Below are 17,089 nucleotides of genomic sequence, written 5' to 3'. Positions count from 1 at the left end.
CACACACACACACACACACACACACACACACGTGACCACACCAGTTTCATCCTCGTCCGTCCTTGTCTTTCATCTCTCTTTCCTCTTAAATAATATCACTGTCTTTTCTCTTTCTTTCTCTCATTCCTCTCATACTTGGTGATTTGTCTTCTCTTTCTCCTCTTGTCTTCCCTCTTCCCTCCTCACTCAGTTAAACATCATTCTCCTCTCCTCTCCTCTCCTCTCCTCTCCTCTCCTCTCCTCTCCTCTCCTCTCCTCTCCTCTCCTCAACAGTCATTTTTTCCAGCAGTCCAGTCTGATAGTTCAGCTCCTCTGAGGGTCAAGACAAATATAAAGCATATTACTTCCTCCACACTCTCTCTGTGCTTCTGGCTATTTATTACAGAGGACCTGTGTTTCATTGAAACTCTTAAGCAAACAGCATGCAAACTTTTAAAGTATGTCACAAGAAAACACTGAGTTTAGACTGTATTTTATTTAATGGTTGTTGCTTGTCTTTAGGCAACATCAAGTAGTGATGCATGGAGGAATGTGTCATATTTTATTTGGTCTGATTATCAAAGTCAACTTTGGGGGAAAGATCACTTACGGTACTGTCCATAGCAGTGCAGAGAACTGCTTGGAAAAGTGGCAAATTAAGATAGTTTTCTTCATGACATAAACATGCCAACATGCTAAAAAGCTGCTGAATGAGTGGCTGTATGACTTTAAGTGGGATTTATACTTCTGTGTCAAATTGTGCACGCTATGCCTTAGCCCATGCCATAGCCTACGCTGTAAGATGTAACTACATGTTGGGGCGACAGAGACCTCGTGTGTATTTTTGGAAGCTGAAAACCATTTTACTCAGTGGAATCAAAGACTTCATTTACTTTAGAAACAATAAATTGTGAAGACATTTAAGCCCCCACAAAATAGCATTTGAAGTCCTTTGTGTGATTTATCCTGGCTTCTTATGAGGAGAGGAAAGTCTGCTAGCCTGTAGGCTAATTTATGCAGTGTAAAATGGTATAGGCTTATGCTAATAACATTAGCATGTTGTATATGTGGGGAGAAAGTGTTTGGTGTAAGACAGTTGTTTTGTCGGTGAACCTTGTGAGTTGTAATAGAGCCGAAATTTGTAACCTTACCTTTGTTACATGTTGCTGTTGTTCCTGGCTTCATATGAGTAGAGGATAACTCTGCTAGCTGCAAGGCTAATTTATACAATGTAAAATGCCATAAGCTTGTGCTAATAAAGTTAGCATGTTGTATTTGTGGAGAAAATGTGTCCAACAAAAGACAAGTGTTTTTTTTCTGTGAATCGTGCATGCTATAATGAAGCCAGTTTGCACAAGTACAGTGTTTGAAATTGTCGCAGTTAATTCGAATTGGTTAAACTCTACAGCACTTAACAGAAACCCTGCCACAGACTAGTGTTAGAGGTGTAACTGCAGAGCAACACAGACACACAACAGCACAAGTATAAATGCTCATAACGGCATAGACCACGCACATAGGTTACGATAAATCCACCTTAACAAGCTCATCATGAGCCCAGGCTTGGCCAGTTTAGAGTGGTTAACTCATACTCATAGTTTAATTATGTTTTAAGCTCGCACAAAAGTAGCAGGATTATAGAACAAGGCTGATCAGGGTCAGTTTTCTCTTATATCTTGCTTAAAACACCAGAAAGGGCTTCAGTATATTTGGACACCATGTTGGCTTTAATATTCTTCACTCAAAATGTAATTCAAGGTGGTGAAATTAGCAAGATTTTGCAGTGTATCTGCCAGAGAATACACATCACCTTTCCTCCAAACAAAGACGACAGTGATCTTGTGACATCATGTTGATTTCTGTAACAGAAAAAAAGGTTTTGTAGAGAAACATGATTAATTCCTCAAACAAAAGTATTAGAAACGTATCATTTTGTATGAATAAACAGAGAGCACTCAGATATTGTATCAGAAGTGATATTGACAATGTTCAAACCTCTTGATTTATATTGTGATATGAAGAATTTTAGGGAAACTCAATTTTCTCTCTGTCTCTGTCAGTTTCCATCTTCCTCTCTTGTTTATAGATATTTCCTAATAATATTTTATTTGCTGCCTCCCTCTAACAGCTCATTTTATTTCACTCCCTCCTTCCAGCGCTCCCTCTTCTATTTCCCTCTCATTACCTTGTTTTTTTCCTCACAAATCTCCTTTTGACACTTTGCTACTTTGTGTCCCCTAAGTCAAAATAAAGCAGGTAGAACAAAAAAATCCACATTAGGCGACTGAGTAAGAGAAGGGGGAGGGAGGGAGGGAGGGAAGATGGAGAGGTTAATGGAGAGACGGAGGGGGAGCGAGGGAGTAGGATGGAGGAGAAGAGCTAATAAAGCAGGGATAAGGAGGCTTAGAAAGTAATGATAAAATGTAGAGTGAAGTCATACGGTTGATTTGGCACCGCCGTGTGTGTGTGTGTTGCTTGTTTTCCTGTGTGGGTTTGTGTGTTCTTGGCTGATGTCCTTGACTATATGGCTGATAATATCATTGCTTCAGGTCCCTGTTAGAGCAGACAGAGAGAGAGAGAGACTGCATGTGTGTGTGTGTGTCTGAGTAGGTGTGTGTGTTCACATTATGTGAGAATGATTGTGTTTGCTTGAATACACCCACTCCCTCAGGTCTTCAAAAAGCTCCATCTCACACAAGCACACCTTGTTTGTTTTTATACCGTCCTCCTACGTGCACATTCTTTTAATCATTTTGTACATGTATTTTATGTAGTTGGAATTAACCTGTAAAGGTCTCCAGGTTAATAGCAGCAATCTGGTTAGCAGTTACCGTGACCACAGCATTTCATCTTATCAGCCTTTCCCTCACATCTTCCTCCTTCCTCTTCCTTTCCACCCCTTTAGTTCCTCTTACAGACATAGTAGTAGTTCCCATTTGTCTTAAATGTCTCTTCATTCCTCTCACTCACATCCTCTCATCACGTCGTGGTCCTTCCCAAAAGATGTAAGTGGGGGAAATGAGGAGACCACTTGGTGAGAGATGCAAGAAAAAGATGTGAGGGTAGAGTTTGTAATGAAGTGAGACATCTCTCCCTCTCAGCATCATCCGAAGCAATGCCATGATGACAGTCAAAGCCTCCATATGTTCCTTTGCACCCAAAAGTAACAGACAAATTTCCAAAAAGGTCAAAAAAACTTCTGTGGAAAACCACTCACACATCCAGGGAAGCATTAGAAAGACCACAGAGGCGATGAATTATTATTATCTGAGAGAGCCAATGATATGGATCTAGTTAACACTGCAAAATGGGGGATTAAGGCTTTGCTAGACAAATGTTACTCATCACCTTCCCACATCTGTTCTCCATATTCTTCACCTGCTTCACAGTTACAATAATGTTTAGTGTTGAGCAGCAGAAATGCAAAAAATGATTTTGAGGCCACAGCAAATTGATGTTCAAGCCAAACTATGGATCATACACAAGCCTGACAGTTTGTTTTATTATCGGTAATGATTTTATCATGAGTACGAGCTCACAGGCTGTGAGGATTTGCCAGAATCCTTCACTTCTCAGCATCTGAAGATGCTTAGGGCTGGGTGATATGGCCAAAAATGTTAACATGATACGAATATTCATATTACTTGATATTGATAATAATCATGATACATGTCAAATCATTGTTTTGTTTTTAGTTTGAAAAAGGCTGGTTTCTGCTCCTGGGTGAAAGTTGAAGAAATCAGAGGGTGAATTTTGGTTTAAACTGCTCTTTATTATTAGAACATGAGGAACACTCACAAATCTGAGGTAGAATTAAAACACTTATAATAGAAACACGTCAGTAAATTGATCAATAAATAAACAAATAAATGTCCGGGGTCAGCAGCATGTCAAACCCTCTGTACAGACGGTTTAAACATTTTGTGTTATACCTGATGATGTCAACAAAAATAGACAAATGAAAAATCTTAACTGTGGCCAGAATTTGCTGTTTTCACGCACACTATGTAATTTCTACTGTTTCTCAATCAAAACAAGAATAAAAGACAGACTTCTGTGACATCATGAAGTAGTGTGGGATCATGGGAGTTGTTGTCTTCTTTGTTAAACAGTCACCGTTACCATTTATCCGGCGTGGCTCAGGCAGAAATCCCATTCACAGATGACGAAATGTTTTTAAGTTTTATTTACATTACATTTAGTTATGATTATTCACATTATGTAGTTTCATTCTAATGGAATAGCTAACATCAACTTAACTTGCTAACTTACCATTAGCATTAGCATTACCATACAGGTACACTTGTGTGGCAAAATGTGGGGTTGCCCAGTGCTGTTACTGTGCCTTTGGTCAAAATAATTGTACTAAAAATAACTTAAAGCTGCAGTAGGTAGAAAGCCTGAAAACGGTTGATTTTTGAGTCTCATCTGAATTAGGTTTCGTTCGTCTCCGCCCTGAGCCCCTCCTACCAGACGAGCACGCGAGTATTTTATCCGGGGAACCGAGTTCTGTCTTCCTTTCTTTGGGTTGTTTAGCCGTGTAGGCAGTTGTAGCCAATGCTGGAATAGCTATTTTACCTGGTGCACTGTTCGCCATTGCCGCTTGCTCTCCCCTTCTGCCGGCGGCACAGGAACGCGCATATGCAGTAGAACAGCCAATAGGAACGCAGTGGTCTGAGCTGACCTTTGATTGGTTGATGCTGATTCTTTAGAGGCTGAACACAGAGCCATGGTGAGGTGCAGAAACCTATTGTTTGTCTCAGACCACTTGATTTACATTATGCTTAGAGGATATTATAAAATTTTTACTCAGTTATACCAAAACAATGTTGCCTACTGGAGCTTTAATGAGCTTGTAGAATGTTGATATAACATTGTGAAATTACAGTATGCATTAGCTTGGTGTCTGGTCTCTTCTTCTTCTGCTACTATGACTTCTACTTATTCTTCTGATGTTAAAGCATGGTGGCAACCAATGTTTAAGGTACATTAGCATCCCCTCTCCCTGCGTATGGGTGGTTTAATGACAACATACATCGAGGAAACTCTATCAAAGAAAAGTGTATCATTATCGTTTTATTGCCTAGCCCTGTAAACAAACCAGTACTTATTCCAAAGTCGTCAAATACTGCAGCTTGGTCACTGATTTCCATGTCAGACACCAACGAAAAACAGGCACACTTTTGTGGTGGTATGTTATGCCGTCAGGCAGCGACAGTTAACAAAGCCACCGGATGGCGTCTGTTTGAAACGCCACAGGACAACAGTGTAATCTAAAGACCTGGAAAGTCCTTTTTCTAAGCCTAACCACTTGCTTTTGATGCACTTTGAAACAGACATATTTGCAATTTTTTTTTTTTTTTACCAAGGCTGTAAGTTAATTCAAAAAAAGACTGTATGCATCTAATGAGCAGAAACTGAACATTGTCTGTGAAAACAAAAGTGTATTTTGAAAAGACACAATGCATGTAAGAGGCTTAAATTGATATGGCGTTCCAGAGCGTCAAAGACAGACGCACCCAGGCTACCTAGCGTGTAATATGTAGACGTCAAAGTCCACTGACCAAATGGCAATATGTGACAAGTTGGGAGTAAAAATGTGTTGTGAATGGAAGTATATGTCTTAACTGTTTCTGAACATTTGACCAAACTTTTCTTTCCTTCTCTCTCCTCTCTTCTGTTTTCATCTCTGCAGGTATTTCGTACAGATTTCATCACGGCCATGAAGCTGCCGGACTCGGCCCAGCTCGGCCCGGACGACTTCTACGTGCTCTCAGACCCTTGGAGACAAGAGTGGGAGAAGGGAGTGCAGGTGCCTGCCAACCTGGAGGCCATACCAGAACCTGTGGTCAGGTAGGACACACACAAAACACATCCTGCATACACACACAAACAGCCATTACATTTATGAGGATAGCAAATTGAGTATTGTTATTTGTTTTAATAGTGATTCACCACCAGCTAAACCTCTGCTTGCACAGACATTATGTCACCATCTAAACACACTGGCAGAGTTCCCACGGTCACAAAGATCTTGGAAGGGTTATGAGACTTGAACTTCTGTTTGCCGTGACTAATAGTTGTCTTGGAAATTTGCCAAAATATCATTGAACTTCAGGAAGCTTGTGAAATTTGAGATTCTAGTTGATGCAACCTTGAATTTTTCTGAAGTGATTTTGAAAAAAATGTGAGTAAAGGAGTTTATTGAGATAGTTTTTGCGGAGATTATCCAACTGATTTTTTTTTTTTTTTTGTAGAGATACACAGCTGTCGTACATTTATCAACATTTTGGAAATGTTCAGGAGAAAATTGGCATTGATTTGTCATAAAAGACTGTGGGAACCCTTTACATAATTAAACTGCATGTCATTGCACTTATTAGCATTATTTGTTAATGGAATACGTGCACACAGGCACCTACAGAAATCTGGACACAAACTGAGACCCTCTGCTTTTCTAACTCTTTCAAGCACAAACACACTCTATGGGAATCAGGTTTGGATGCACGTGCAGGCAATGAAACATGGACACACACCACACACACACACACACACACACACACACACACAAGCAAGCTGGTGGGCAGATGTGTGCAGGCATGCACTTCGACCCACTTATATTCACTCATACTGTAGATTAGTCTGGGCACGCTCCCTCTCTCCCTCTCTCCCTCTCTCTCTCAGCCCAGTAGGTTGTTGTGGCTCTCTAGTACTACTGCAGCTGCTGCACATACCCATGTGGTTTGTTTGGCATTCAAGGAACTAATGAAAATGCTCAGACTGCCTGGTAATGCCTGTTAGATAGACATGTCATACTGGGAGGCCACACACACATTCTCTTTGGGAGACAGACAAATTATCCAGTCGTGAGGTTTGGTCAAATGTTCTGTATCCATTAGGATTGAGTGCCATTTACATTTGAACAGATACTGGTGCCATTGCCTCGAATATTGTATCCGTACCCAAGGGTGCCTTTTCTCTGTACTTTACTCTTTCTGTAATTACAAAAATGTAATTTAAATAATTTGGAGCTAAATGTTGTGTATTATTGATACTCGTTACGTGGAGAGGTTGGAAAAAGATATACGTTTCTTCCCTGTTCCAAAACCAAAATCAAACCCTGAAAAGTGTAGGGTTAGCTAGCTAGCTATTGAAGATATAGTCTAGTGAATGCATGCTGCTTTTGCTTTGTAATGATTATAATAGTGGAAAAAAGACCGACCCTGCTGTACAGGAACCAGTGAAGGGAAGCAGGGAAACTTTGCTGATATTCAACCAGCTGTGTGTCATCACATTGTGCACAGATTAACATTGTTTAATCCCTGCCCGTCCTGTGGCAGAGGTCCAGGTGCTGGTAGTGGCACGGGGGCGAAACCAAACACTGTTCATCTGCACACACTGCAATGCCACATAGCTTGTTCAAGTTTCCCTTTATATTCATTGTCTTGTGTGGCGATCAGCAGTGATGTGGTGGTTCACTTTTACACTGTGATCTGTAGCCTATAGTTCGGCTTTAGCTTCTAACTATCTTTGTCTTTTTAACCTGTTGTTGCCGCTGAGTCAGTTTGACATCCTGGATATATCTAATGATGGGCAAAGCTGTTCCTTACATTTTACTGAATCACTAGAATCAGTTCATTAAAAAGATTTGTTCAAAAGATTCGTTCATCGAATCGTTCAGTGCTTGGTGGGAGGAGCCCTGACTGTGTACTGCGTAGTCCGACTCACTGAACTGATACACGGCTGAGCTGCTGCTGCGTCTGCCCTGCACTGGTGAGTCTCATTACTGGCCAGCCTAATGTTTTAAGTTTGTTTATCTGGAAACTAAGTCTGTTAAAACAATGGGGAGGTGTGTGATTGTTTTATGTGTCTCGACTCCTGGATACATTAGCCGTTAGCTTGGAGAAAACAGTCCCTATGAAAGTGTATCGCTGAGAAGAAATTATTTGAATCACTCAGGGATCGGTGTTACGTCATTCACCGAGTGATTCGTTAACCGAGTGATTCGTTCACTGAGTGATTCGTCACGCGGTAGGCAGTCCCTCCCTGCACCCTGGCTGCCTCGCGACTCACCAGTGATTCATCATTCGCACAGACCGAATCGGTAGTTCCACTCCTGGCCTGCATGCTCACTGCTGAGCTCAGCTGAACTGAGAAATGAACGAATCAGTTCTGGAAGTGATTCAGTTCAGTACGTTCACTCAACAGATTCGTTCTTTTGAATGATTCGTTCGCGAACGGCACAACACTAGATATATCCTTCAAACACAGACTGTTGACCCCTCTGTCTGCTTCTCTCTGGAATCACTGTTTAATTTTTCCAAAAATATTATAATATTTCTTCAGGGAGTGCACTTAGTCACATTTCGGGCTTCATGCTTACTCCGACAGCTTGTCGGACCATCACAAAGGGGCGGGGCTTAGCGGAAGGTCAGTGTCCCTCAATCACAAACATCAGTGATACCAGGCTATTTCTCAAAATTAAATACAAAAGAAAACTGACCAGATAGACCGAAACCATCTGAGCTGCAGCAACAGAGCTTCATGGCAGGCTGTCTTCAGGGCATGTTGTGGCACCTCTGCATCCTTTCTGACGTAGAATTCTCACCCAGGCTCCCTTAGGCACAGATTGATTTAACGTGAATTGTTATTCAGTAGTGCCAATATTATTTAGTCAGTTACCTTAGAAGTACTGAGTTCAGGTCCCAACCCTGGTATCTATTAACCTTTTTTTTAATCTGCTTCAAGAGTACCAGATACAGAGGAAACTCACTCTCAACAAACATGACAAGTTAACAGAAAGTAAAAGCTTCTTCAACTAAGATTTCACAGCAAAGAGACATATTTGTTGCATATGAAGCAGCCATAAAGCTACTCAACAGTTTAAAATGAAAAAGCTGAACAGTACTGTGTCAGATGTGTTCAACCGGTTTAATTTATCAGAGTTTAAGTGCCTGTTCCTCTTGTTTATACTCTTGACTGGAGTTTAAGGCCTTTGCACCACTTTTTCATGTTTTTTGAGGCATTTTGTGCTGTCATCCTTTATCACAATCAATTCAAGGACTAGAGTGGCAAAGAGTCACTGTGTCGCAGCAAGTTAAAAATCCATTAAATATGTTCATTCAGTCAGTCCATTTGAAACAGGATCAAACAAAATATGCTCAGTTGATTTTTGAGGGTCGTTACAGCAGCAAAGAAAAAGGGGCCGGGTTGGTGATCGTGTCGTAAAAAGTAAAAACTTTTCTGCCATGCTTAATGGCATCTCTAACTGGGCATGTGAAAAGAAAAGAGAAGCCAGTCGGATCCAAGAACATAAAATAAACACTTCAGAATAGAACAAACAAAACGTAAATCTAATCTCGTGTTGCCAAACGAAATGGCATACATTACAAGGAAACTAGAGAACCTGAAATGCATCTTTGACTACCAAGTGAAAAGACTTGCATGAGCAGTTTTACTTGCAAAGAGGAATCAAGTTTCCATAATAGAAATACAAAAAAAAAAGTGTAGTTTAACAAAGATGGAAGAATGAATGATTTCCTCAGAGTCTGATTGAGGGGAGATGAGAAAGGTGATTGTACAGCAATAAATCTGGATAATCTTTATGATTCTAACATATGAGAAGATAAATGTGTCACCCTTACTGTTTACATTGTCTAATAGGTTAATATCTCAGCAGACACACATATGTGACACATGCACATACACACACAAACAGTATGGAGCTAACAGATTGAAGAGAGCCTGAAGGCAGAGAGATAGATGAGCAGATTGGGAGAGAAAGAGCAATGGCAGAGATAGATAAGGATAGATGGATGAATAGGGGCTAATATATTATCTTACATGCGGTGGGATGATGAAGTGATACACAGTGATGCTGAAATGGAGTGATGATGGATAGATGGGGAGATACAGGAGAAGAGGGGTGAGTGTAAGTGTGACTGAGCTGATGGTCTCTGTCAGGGTCTCTGACAGCATCTTTTTTCCTGTCGTCTGTCATCTTGAAGCCACCACTTTCCTCTCTCGGTGCGCCTCTCTTTTCCTTTCCTTGCTGTGTCCTTTTGATATGTTTGGGCTAAAATCTCCAGCGATGCTTGAGACTTCCTTGGTTTTACCCATATGAGCCCCTGTGGTCGGGCAGAATTAGCGGTAGGAAACCTTATTCCCACAGAAAGTGATGGCTTTTCAGTATTAGGTAAAAAACTGTCTATCAGCAAGCTATAAGAATACATATATAAAAAATACCTCAGAGCTGTCCAGCTTGAAAGTATTTCCTTTTGTCAAAGTTGACATTGATTGAACTTTTGCAATAGAGAGGGGAGTAAAGAAAATAATTGCTGCTGGTTATGGCAATAAGGACATGTCTTGCTGGGTAATAAATACAAAAGTGATGTAACAATTCCACAGAAATCTGCTCAAAACAGCTGCTCAGGCCCTGAATCAGCTTGTCCTTCAAGCAAAAGCCTAATGACTCAATGGGCATAAACATTTCACAGTAGATTTGAACCATTGTGTTATAACAGGATGTTCAGATATCCGCTCTAAAAAGTATACATTGTCTCGCAGAGAACAGAAGACTTGGCAAGAATGTCCACACAGTGTTTTGGCTTGCAATCAGAACAGTGTGCAGTGTCCAGCTGAGTCACCAGAATAAAAGTTGGCATTTTAGTCCCTGCAAACTATGGATATGTTTATTTGTACATTTCATACATATCATATAATTGTTTCTTAAGTGATGTAGTTTATTTTACGTGCATATGAGCTGAGTTCTTCATCAGGAGAAGGGATGGTAGATGGCGTACCGCCCTGGCAAAAGGGCTGCCAACCAGCCAAGCAGCAGAAAACTGTTTGAGACCAACAAACAACAAAATGGATTTTCTTAATGACAAGTCAGGACATTTCCAGCTGTGTTTGTGGCAACCAAACAGGGTATTTTGAGCCAGAACATCATCATCTGTTTTTTGTGCCTAAACATTACCACAAATTAACCACAGTTTTGCCACTACATAAAATTGAAAATTGAAACATAAAGTTTGAACATATCGGCTACATGTGAAATGTGCAAATTTAAATATCTGTGGTTTGCAGATGTATTCCAGTGACTGGGCTGCAGTGCCTCGGTTGGACTTGTATAAAGTTCAATTTGCTCTCTCTATAGAAACTCAATGGCTCATATATATGTGCAAAGTGGATGAGAAGATTGATACTACTCTTGTGTGTGTATAAGGCTACAGCCAACGACCAGTTAGCTTAGCTTAGCACAATGGCTGGAAACAGGGGGAAACAGCTAGCCTGGCTCAGGCAGATGGTTACCATATCTGCATACCAGTACCTCTAAAGCTCACTAATCAATATGTAATATGTAGTTATCATTCCTCTATATAGTTACATATGCATCCTTTGCTGCTGCTGAACAGGACACTGCTTTCATTCTAAAATTTTGCTCTTATTAGATTTTGTTAAATCAAAAATGAGAGTAAACTAAGGTGCAAAAGTATAAACTGATGTAGTTTCCCTCCCCTGCCCTCACCCTCTCCCCATTTATGTCATGTTTTTTCCCCTTGTAGTTATTTTTATCCTCTCTCCTGTTTCTTTTTTTTGTCTCCCTCACTTGTCCATGTCTCTATCTCTACATCTCTCCCTTTCCCTGGCTTCCCTCCTTCCACTCCCACCCACCCACCTTCCCCTCTTACTTATGTTTTAGTTGAGCCGCAGGCGCAGACACATTTTTCTTTCTCTATTTTTTTTCTCTTTCTTTTTTTTTTTTTTATGAATAATGACATCATCTCCAAAAAAATGTTGGAGAGGAAAAGGGCTGCGGGCCCTGTCTGGCTTTGACAACACTCCTCTTCCACATTTCTCTCCCTGTCTCTCTCTCTTTGGACCAATTTGGCCGCTGCTGCATGATTTTCGGTAAAACTGTTGTGGCGGATGGCGAAGAGGTCATTATGGTTTGATGTTGTTTTTTTTGGTGCCTCTCCTTACCAAAACACTGCAGGAGAGACGCAGGGAGAGGAGGAAGATGAGGAGTCTTCAGCTCTTCTTCCCTCTCTTGTCTCCTTGTCCCTCTCCACCCTGTTTCTTTCTGTCCTTTACTTCACTCTCCTCCTCTGTCTCGTTTTCCTCTCATGTTTCTCCATCTCTTTCTCCACCCACTGCCCCTCATCTCCTTTATTATTTCTCTCTTTTTTCTTTCCTCTTGCTTGTCCCCCTTTCTGGCCGTCTCTCCTCCCCTCTTTTATTTTATCACTCACTTCCCCCTCTTTTTCCCTTCTCTCGCTCTCCCTCTCCCTCTCCATGGTTTTGTCGGGGCTGAGTGGAAGTAATTAGCCGTTGCGTAACACTGGCTATGTGCAGACAGTGAATGGGGCTTTGGCAGCGACTCGACAGCCTTGGTCCCCAATGACAACGCCGAGCCGGAGAGGGAAATAATTACACATACACATGAGAAGATCTGTGCCTTTTCACAAAATGAAAGAAATGAGATAGTGGTTATTTTATTTATTGCTTCATTTTTTCCCCCTCGGACTGGTGGCCGAGTCGGTGAATGTGAACCCGTTGTTTGTGGTTTGGCTGAACACGCTGGCTCTCTGAACGGCGTGTAAAGCTGCGGCCGCGGGGAGCATCACATGGAGAGACTCCTTACCAAAGTGGTTTATGTACTGCTGGACAAAGAGATTGATTGTGCAGATTTTTGTTCTGTTAAATTGTGCTTGAACTGCTCAACTGCTTGGTGGACATACAAATGTTTTACAGACTTGTAATATTGAAGGGTATTGACTGGTTGACAAACTTCAAGAATCAATGGGTCTCATGTAATGTATTGCTTAAGATCAGCTTGGGTTGCAGGACAATGGCATGCATCATGTGGTCCCCAGTGGTGGAATATCTGTAGGTCAGGTTTCCAGCAGCCGTGATCATATGCAAAACTTGGGTCAAGCAGGCATGGATGCTATGTAAAGCGTTCAGTCAGCAAGCTCTGACCCCTGCCCAGAGGGGATGGAAAGTATGAACACCAAGAGAGGATGTGGATACTGCTTGATAAGAGTGTGAGGAAATATATGTTTCTATTAGATAACTGCTCATGATCATGCTCATCTAACACATTTGTCCAAATATTCACAAAACAACAACAAAATGAAGAAGAAGAAAACCAAAACAAAAGACACAAATTCAGTCCAACATGGCGTCTGATCGTGTGGAGTAAACCTAGAAAATGTGGCGCAGAATAAAAAAGGAGATGCTGTCCCTTTTAAAACCCTTAAGCTGTTGATGGCTAACATCCCAGCAATTTGGCTAGATATTTTTGAAGATGCCGCCTGCAGACGTGTCGAGTTCTTGGTACCAGCACTGCAGACAGGCATGCATAGAAAATATCGAAACTCTACCAAACACAACTGAGAGGCAGCAGCGGACCCGATCCAAAGTCAATTTAGACTATTAGCCTGCATGTGTTATGACAATCTGACAGCTGCCAAATACTGAACACATTATAACATTACAGAGAACTCAGTTGAAACTGAGTACTGCTAAAAAAACATTCAGTAATTTGTCGAGATCCTTTTCTCTTTTTTTTTTTTTTTGTATTTTCTGGACTTGAAAGAGCTGTGGACTTGGCAGGTTCAGACTGGATAAAAAATGATAATTGGCCTGGACCTTCCCCAGTAAAACTGATGGAGCTGGAATGGGGCTTTAGAGGGAGACGAAGCGCATGTGTCAAGCTTTGCATTCAGGTGCAGGTACACACAGGAAGTGCCAGCCAGCATCATTTGAATAGATGAAATTCCTATGGAGCATTGCACAGTATGTAAAACCGTGGTGGGATATATACAAAATACATCTGTTACACACACACATACACTCTTTCACTGGGTAAGTCAGACAGTGTAGCAGTGGGTCACAAGGCTAATCGGCTACTAATGACTCAGTGACTGTCACATGCACACACGCACACACACACACACACACACACACACACCCACAGATAATGGATTGAAGAGAGCCCGAGGGCAGTAAGATAGATAGAGAGATGGAGAGAAGGACAAATAGCTGGATAGTGAAGATGGAGGACAGTCTAAATGTCACGCATTGCAAAGCTTTAGCTGTATTTAAAGCTTAGAAAGTGTACCTTGACATTTTCAGCTATTGCTGATCATTTTTCACCACTAAGGCTCTTGTCATATCATGAGTTTAATAATATTTTTACGTTCGCCTGTGTGCCTGAAATAGCATTTTGGAATTGTTAACACTTGTAATTAAAATCAGGGGACCCAGAGCAGCAGAAGTTAGCTCATTAGTGTGTTAATGTGGTTTTAGAATAGAAAAATATCTTCATTATCTGTTTGGAGAAGACTTTGTAACTTTTCATAGCTAAGACAGAACACTAAAAACTGTCCCGTCTGATTTCTAAACAAAGTTTTTCAGCTCAAAAAAAGTCTGCTTTACACTGCAGTTACTCTCCAGTGTAAAAAAACAGCTCAACATTATGTTCTTCAACAATCTATGTGTGTATGAACCAGGGATGTCATCTGTTAATCATTAATTGGTGAATTGCAGAGAATATTTTTGACAGGTTGGACTAGAGGTTCATTTTGCTACTCTTTTTTAAAGATATTTTTGTGGCTTTTTGCTTTTATTTGATTGGAATCAAACCTGCGGCCGCTGTGGCAAGGACACAGCCTTTGTACATAGGGCACCTGGAGAGCTAGTGGGCGCCCAACTTTTGCTTCTCTTTAGTTCACTGCACCGTGCTCCAACTAGATCTAGTGGGAGATAATTAGCTAACGGCACTGCTCATTTAGCAATCACTGCTGGCAATGCCTTCTCAACCCAACAGAGTTAACATTTAGACTTGCACCAATTACAATATTTTGGGCATTTTAAATCGCCATATTTTAGACTGACCAGCCGGTTGTAGGTCATGGCCGATCACGTGAAAACCGGCCCGATTCCGAGCACTGCCGATTAATCGGTGCAAGTGTCCACCCCTGATCCCTCCCCAGGTCACCTTAAAGAGCAAGTGGCTAAATTTTAAGCTGCAAACTACCTTTAGCATTTTTGTTGGCTCTGTTAGCACCGTTAGCAATGTCAGCACAACTAGTGGTGCTAACATGGTTAACTCATAATGCTAACAGTGTTTAATGGCTCATAATGAAACTGCTTGCTCACTGGGGCTACCTGAGGGCAGACCGGAGGGTGGTCACCATGTTTCCACAGCAGTGCTGTCACTGGGATGGCGTTACCGGCATATCGGAATGGCTTGCGCCGCTAGCTCCTAGCCAACCTGGGTGGTGCGCATTGTAGGTGGCCAAGGCAAACATTAGCTAACCAGTGGAGACCAGAGGGTGGGCAGTGGGTGCTTTGTTTCCGTATGTAAATGTGGAAGGCGGCTGTCTGTCAGCAAAGCCAACAGAAAATAAAATAAAAGACGAGACATTTCCATCACAAACATCGTAATTTCACTCCCTCTAGATGACTACAGCTTTGAAATGTAATGCTAAAGCTCACTGAGTCAATAGTGTGCCAAAATAAAAGTAAAGGCCTCTTTTATTTCACGTCGTTAGCATTTTTTCTTAAAAATTATCAGGTTACTTAGTGGTTAACGGTTGTTGGACTATTGGAAGCAATACTAACTGAAACTGACATCCCTCGCAAGAACTTTCTACAAGATGGCATATTCTTTCATTATCTCTATGATAACTCTGTTTTTCCTCAGAGAAATTAACAAAGTTTCTGACTTCCGCTGTCTGGACAAAAGAGAGTCAAGCACACCTGCAAGAAATGTGACATTTGTTTTAACTTCTCAGTGTATCTGATAGAGAGAAATAGCCAGCTAAAGGTCATGACACAATCACTGATGCAAGCACATCAAGGACAAACTATAAAAAAAAAGCGAGGGAAGGAGGAAAACAGTGGTGGTTAGATGACTGTAAAACCCCTCAGGGACTCTGCCCAGCTGCAGTCTCGTCCACCAGTGAATGAGTAAGTCACCGTGTGTGTGTGTGTGTGTGTGTGTGTGTGAGAATTTTAACTTCCACGAGCGTGCATTGTATGTACACACAATTCATCAAAGTGTGTTTGTATGTATGAGTACGTCCACAACAACATCTGGAAAGTCCCCCAAGATTTATCTGCTCTTTCCAAAACAGCTCTTCATCAGATAATAAGATGACTAAGAGCAGCATCATCAGCCTCTTCGTGTGCAAGGTCAGTGGGTGCACATGAACTAATGGCTTCCACACATACACACACATGCACGCACACAGTTGATGTTTGTCTGTAGTCTGTTGTATTGTTCTCTCTTTATGTAGTATGTTAGATGATAAATAAAGCACTAACTGGTTTGCACATGTATGTACTATGTGTTGAATCTGCAGCTCTGGAACATACAGACTGAACAGATATGTGATGAAACAGATGGATTTGATGAATGGAAGACTGTATGAATTAATGATTTACTGTCTGGCTGTAGTTACTACATATTGCATCAGGCTTACTGTACCTCAGACTCATTTGAAAAAGACAAAAAAAAACCCTATTTAAAGCAATGCATCTCAAGAATCTGAAACAATGTAGGTTTTTATTTGTTTAGTTCGTCCCACTGTACCAAGAAACTGGAATATTGTGTAGGCAGACCTTCATCTCTCCATGCTCTTTAGTCAGTAACTGGCTGAATACAAAACAAGTTTTTCTTTCTTTTTAATTTTGTGGTTGACTTTCTCAAGGCCTTCATCTTGTCATGCTCATGGAGGGGTTTCTGGCTTATGTGGGCTTTTAAAGGAGCAGTGTGTAGGATTTATTGGCATTTAGCAGTGAGGATTGCAGATTGCAACCAGCTGAAACTTCTCCCATGTGCCAAGGGTGAGTTCCTGGTTGGGATTCCTTCAGTGTTCATTGATCAGGAGGTTTTTATCGGGAGCCAAATTATCCACAGAGGTCTCTTTCTTTCCAAAACCAACGGGCCAAGTGGTTAAAACTGGTAAAAACGCAGAATGAAGACATTTCCGTTGTAAACCAAGAGTCCATTCATAGGGAATTCATAGGGGTTTACAAACTTGCATTTTTTGCATTTTTGCTAAAATCGTAATATTTGAAACACTTATGCATAAAC

General features: G+C 41.2%; 1 protein-coding gene across 1 annotated transcript in view; it reads left to right on the top strand.

Moving 5' to 3' along the window:
- jade2 (jade family PHD finger 2) overlaps nucleotides 1-17,089 on the top strand; it is a 257,234-nt gene that overhangs the window by 67,602 nt on the left and 172,543 nt on the right. Inside the window, exon 4 of the mRNA XM_050039044.1 lies at nucleotides 5,675-5,832. Within this exon, the coding sequence (XP_049895001.1) occupies nucleotides 5,675-5,832 (158 nt within the window). The remainder of the gene's footprint in view (nucleotides 1-5,674; nucleotides 5,833-17,089) is intronic.

Source organism: Epinephelus moara, chromosome 3, assembly GCF_006386435.1.
Source record: "Epinephelus moara isolate mb chromosome 3, YSFRI_EMoa_1.0, whole genome shotgun sequence".
NCBI classification, from domain to species: Eukaryota; Metazoa; Chordata; class Actinopteri; order Perciformes; family Serranidae; genus Epinephelus; species Epinephelus moara.
The sequence above is the reverse complement of the archived record's forward strand: the minus strand, read 5'-3'. Positions and strand labels throughout refer to the sequence as shown.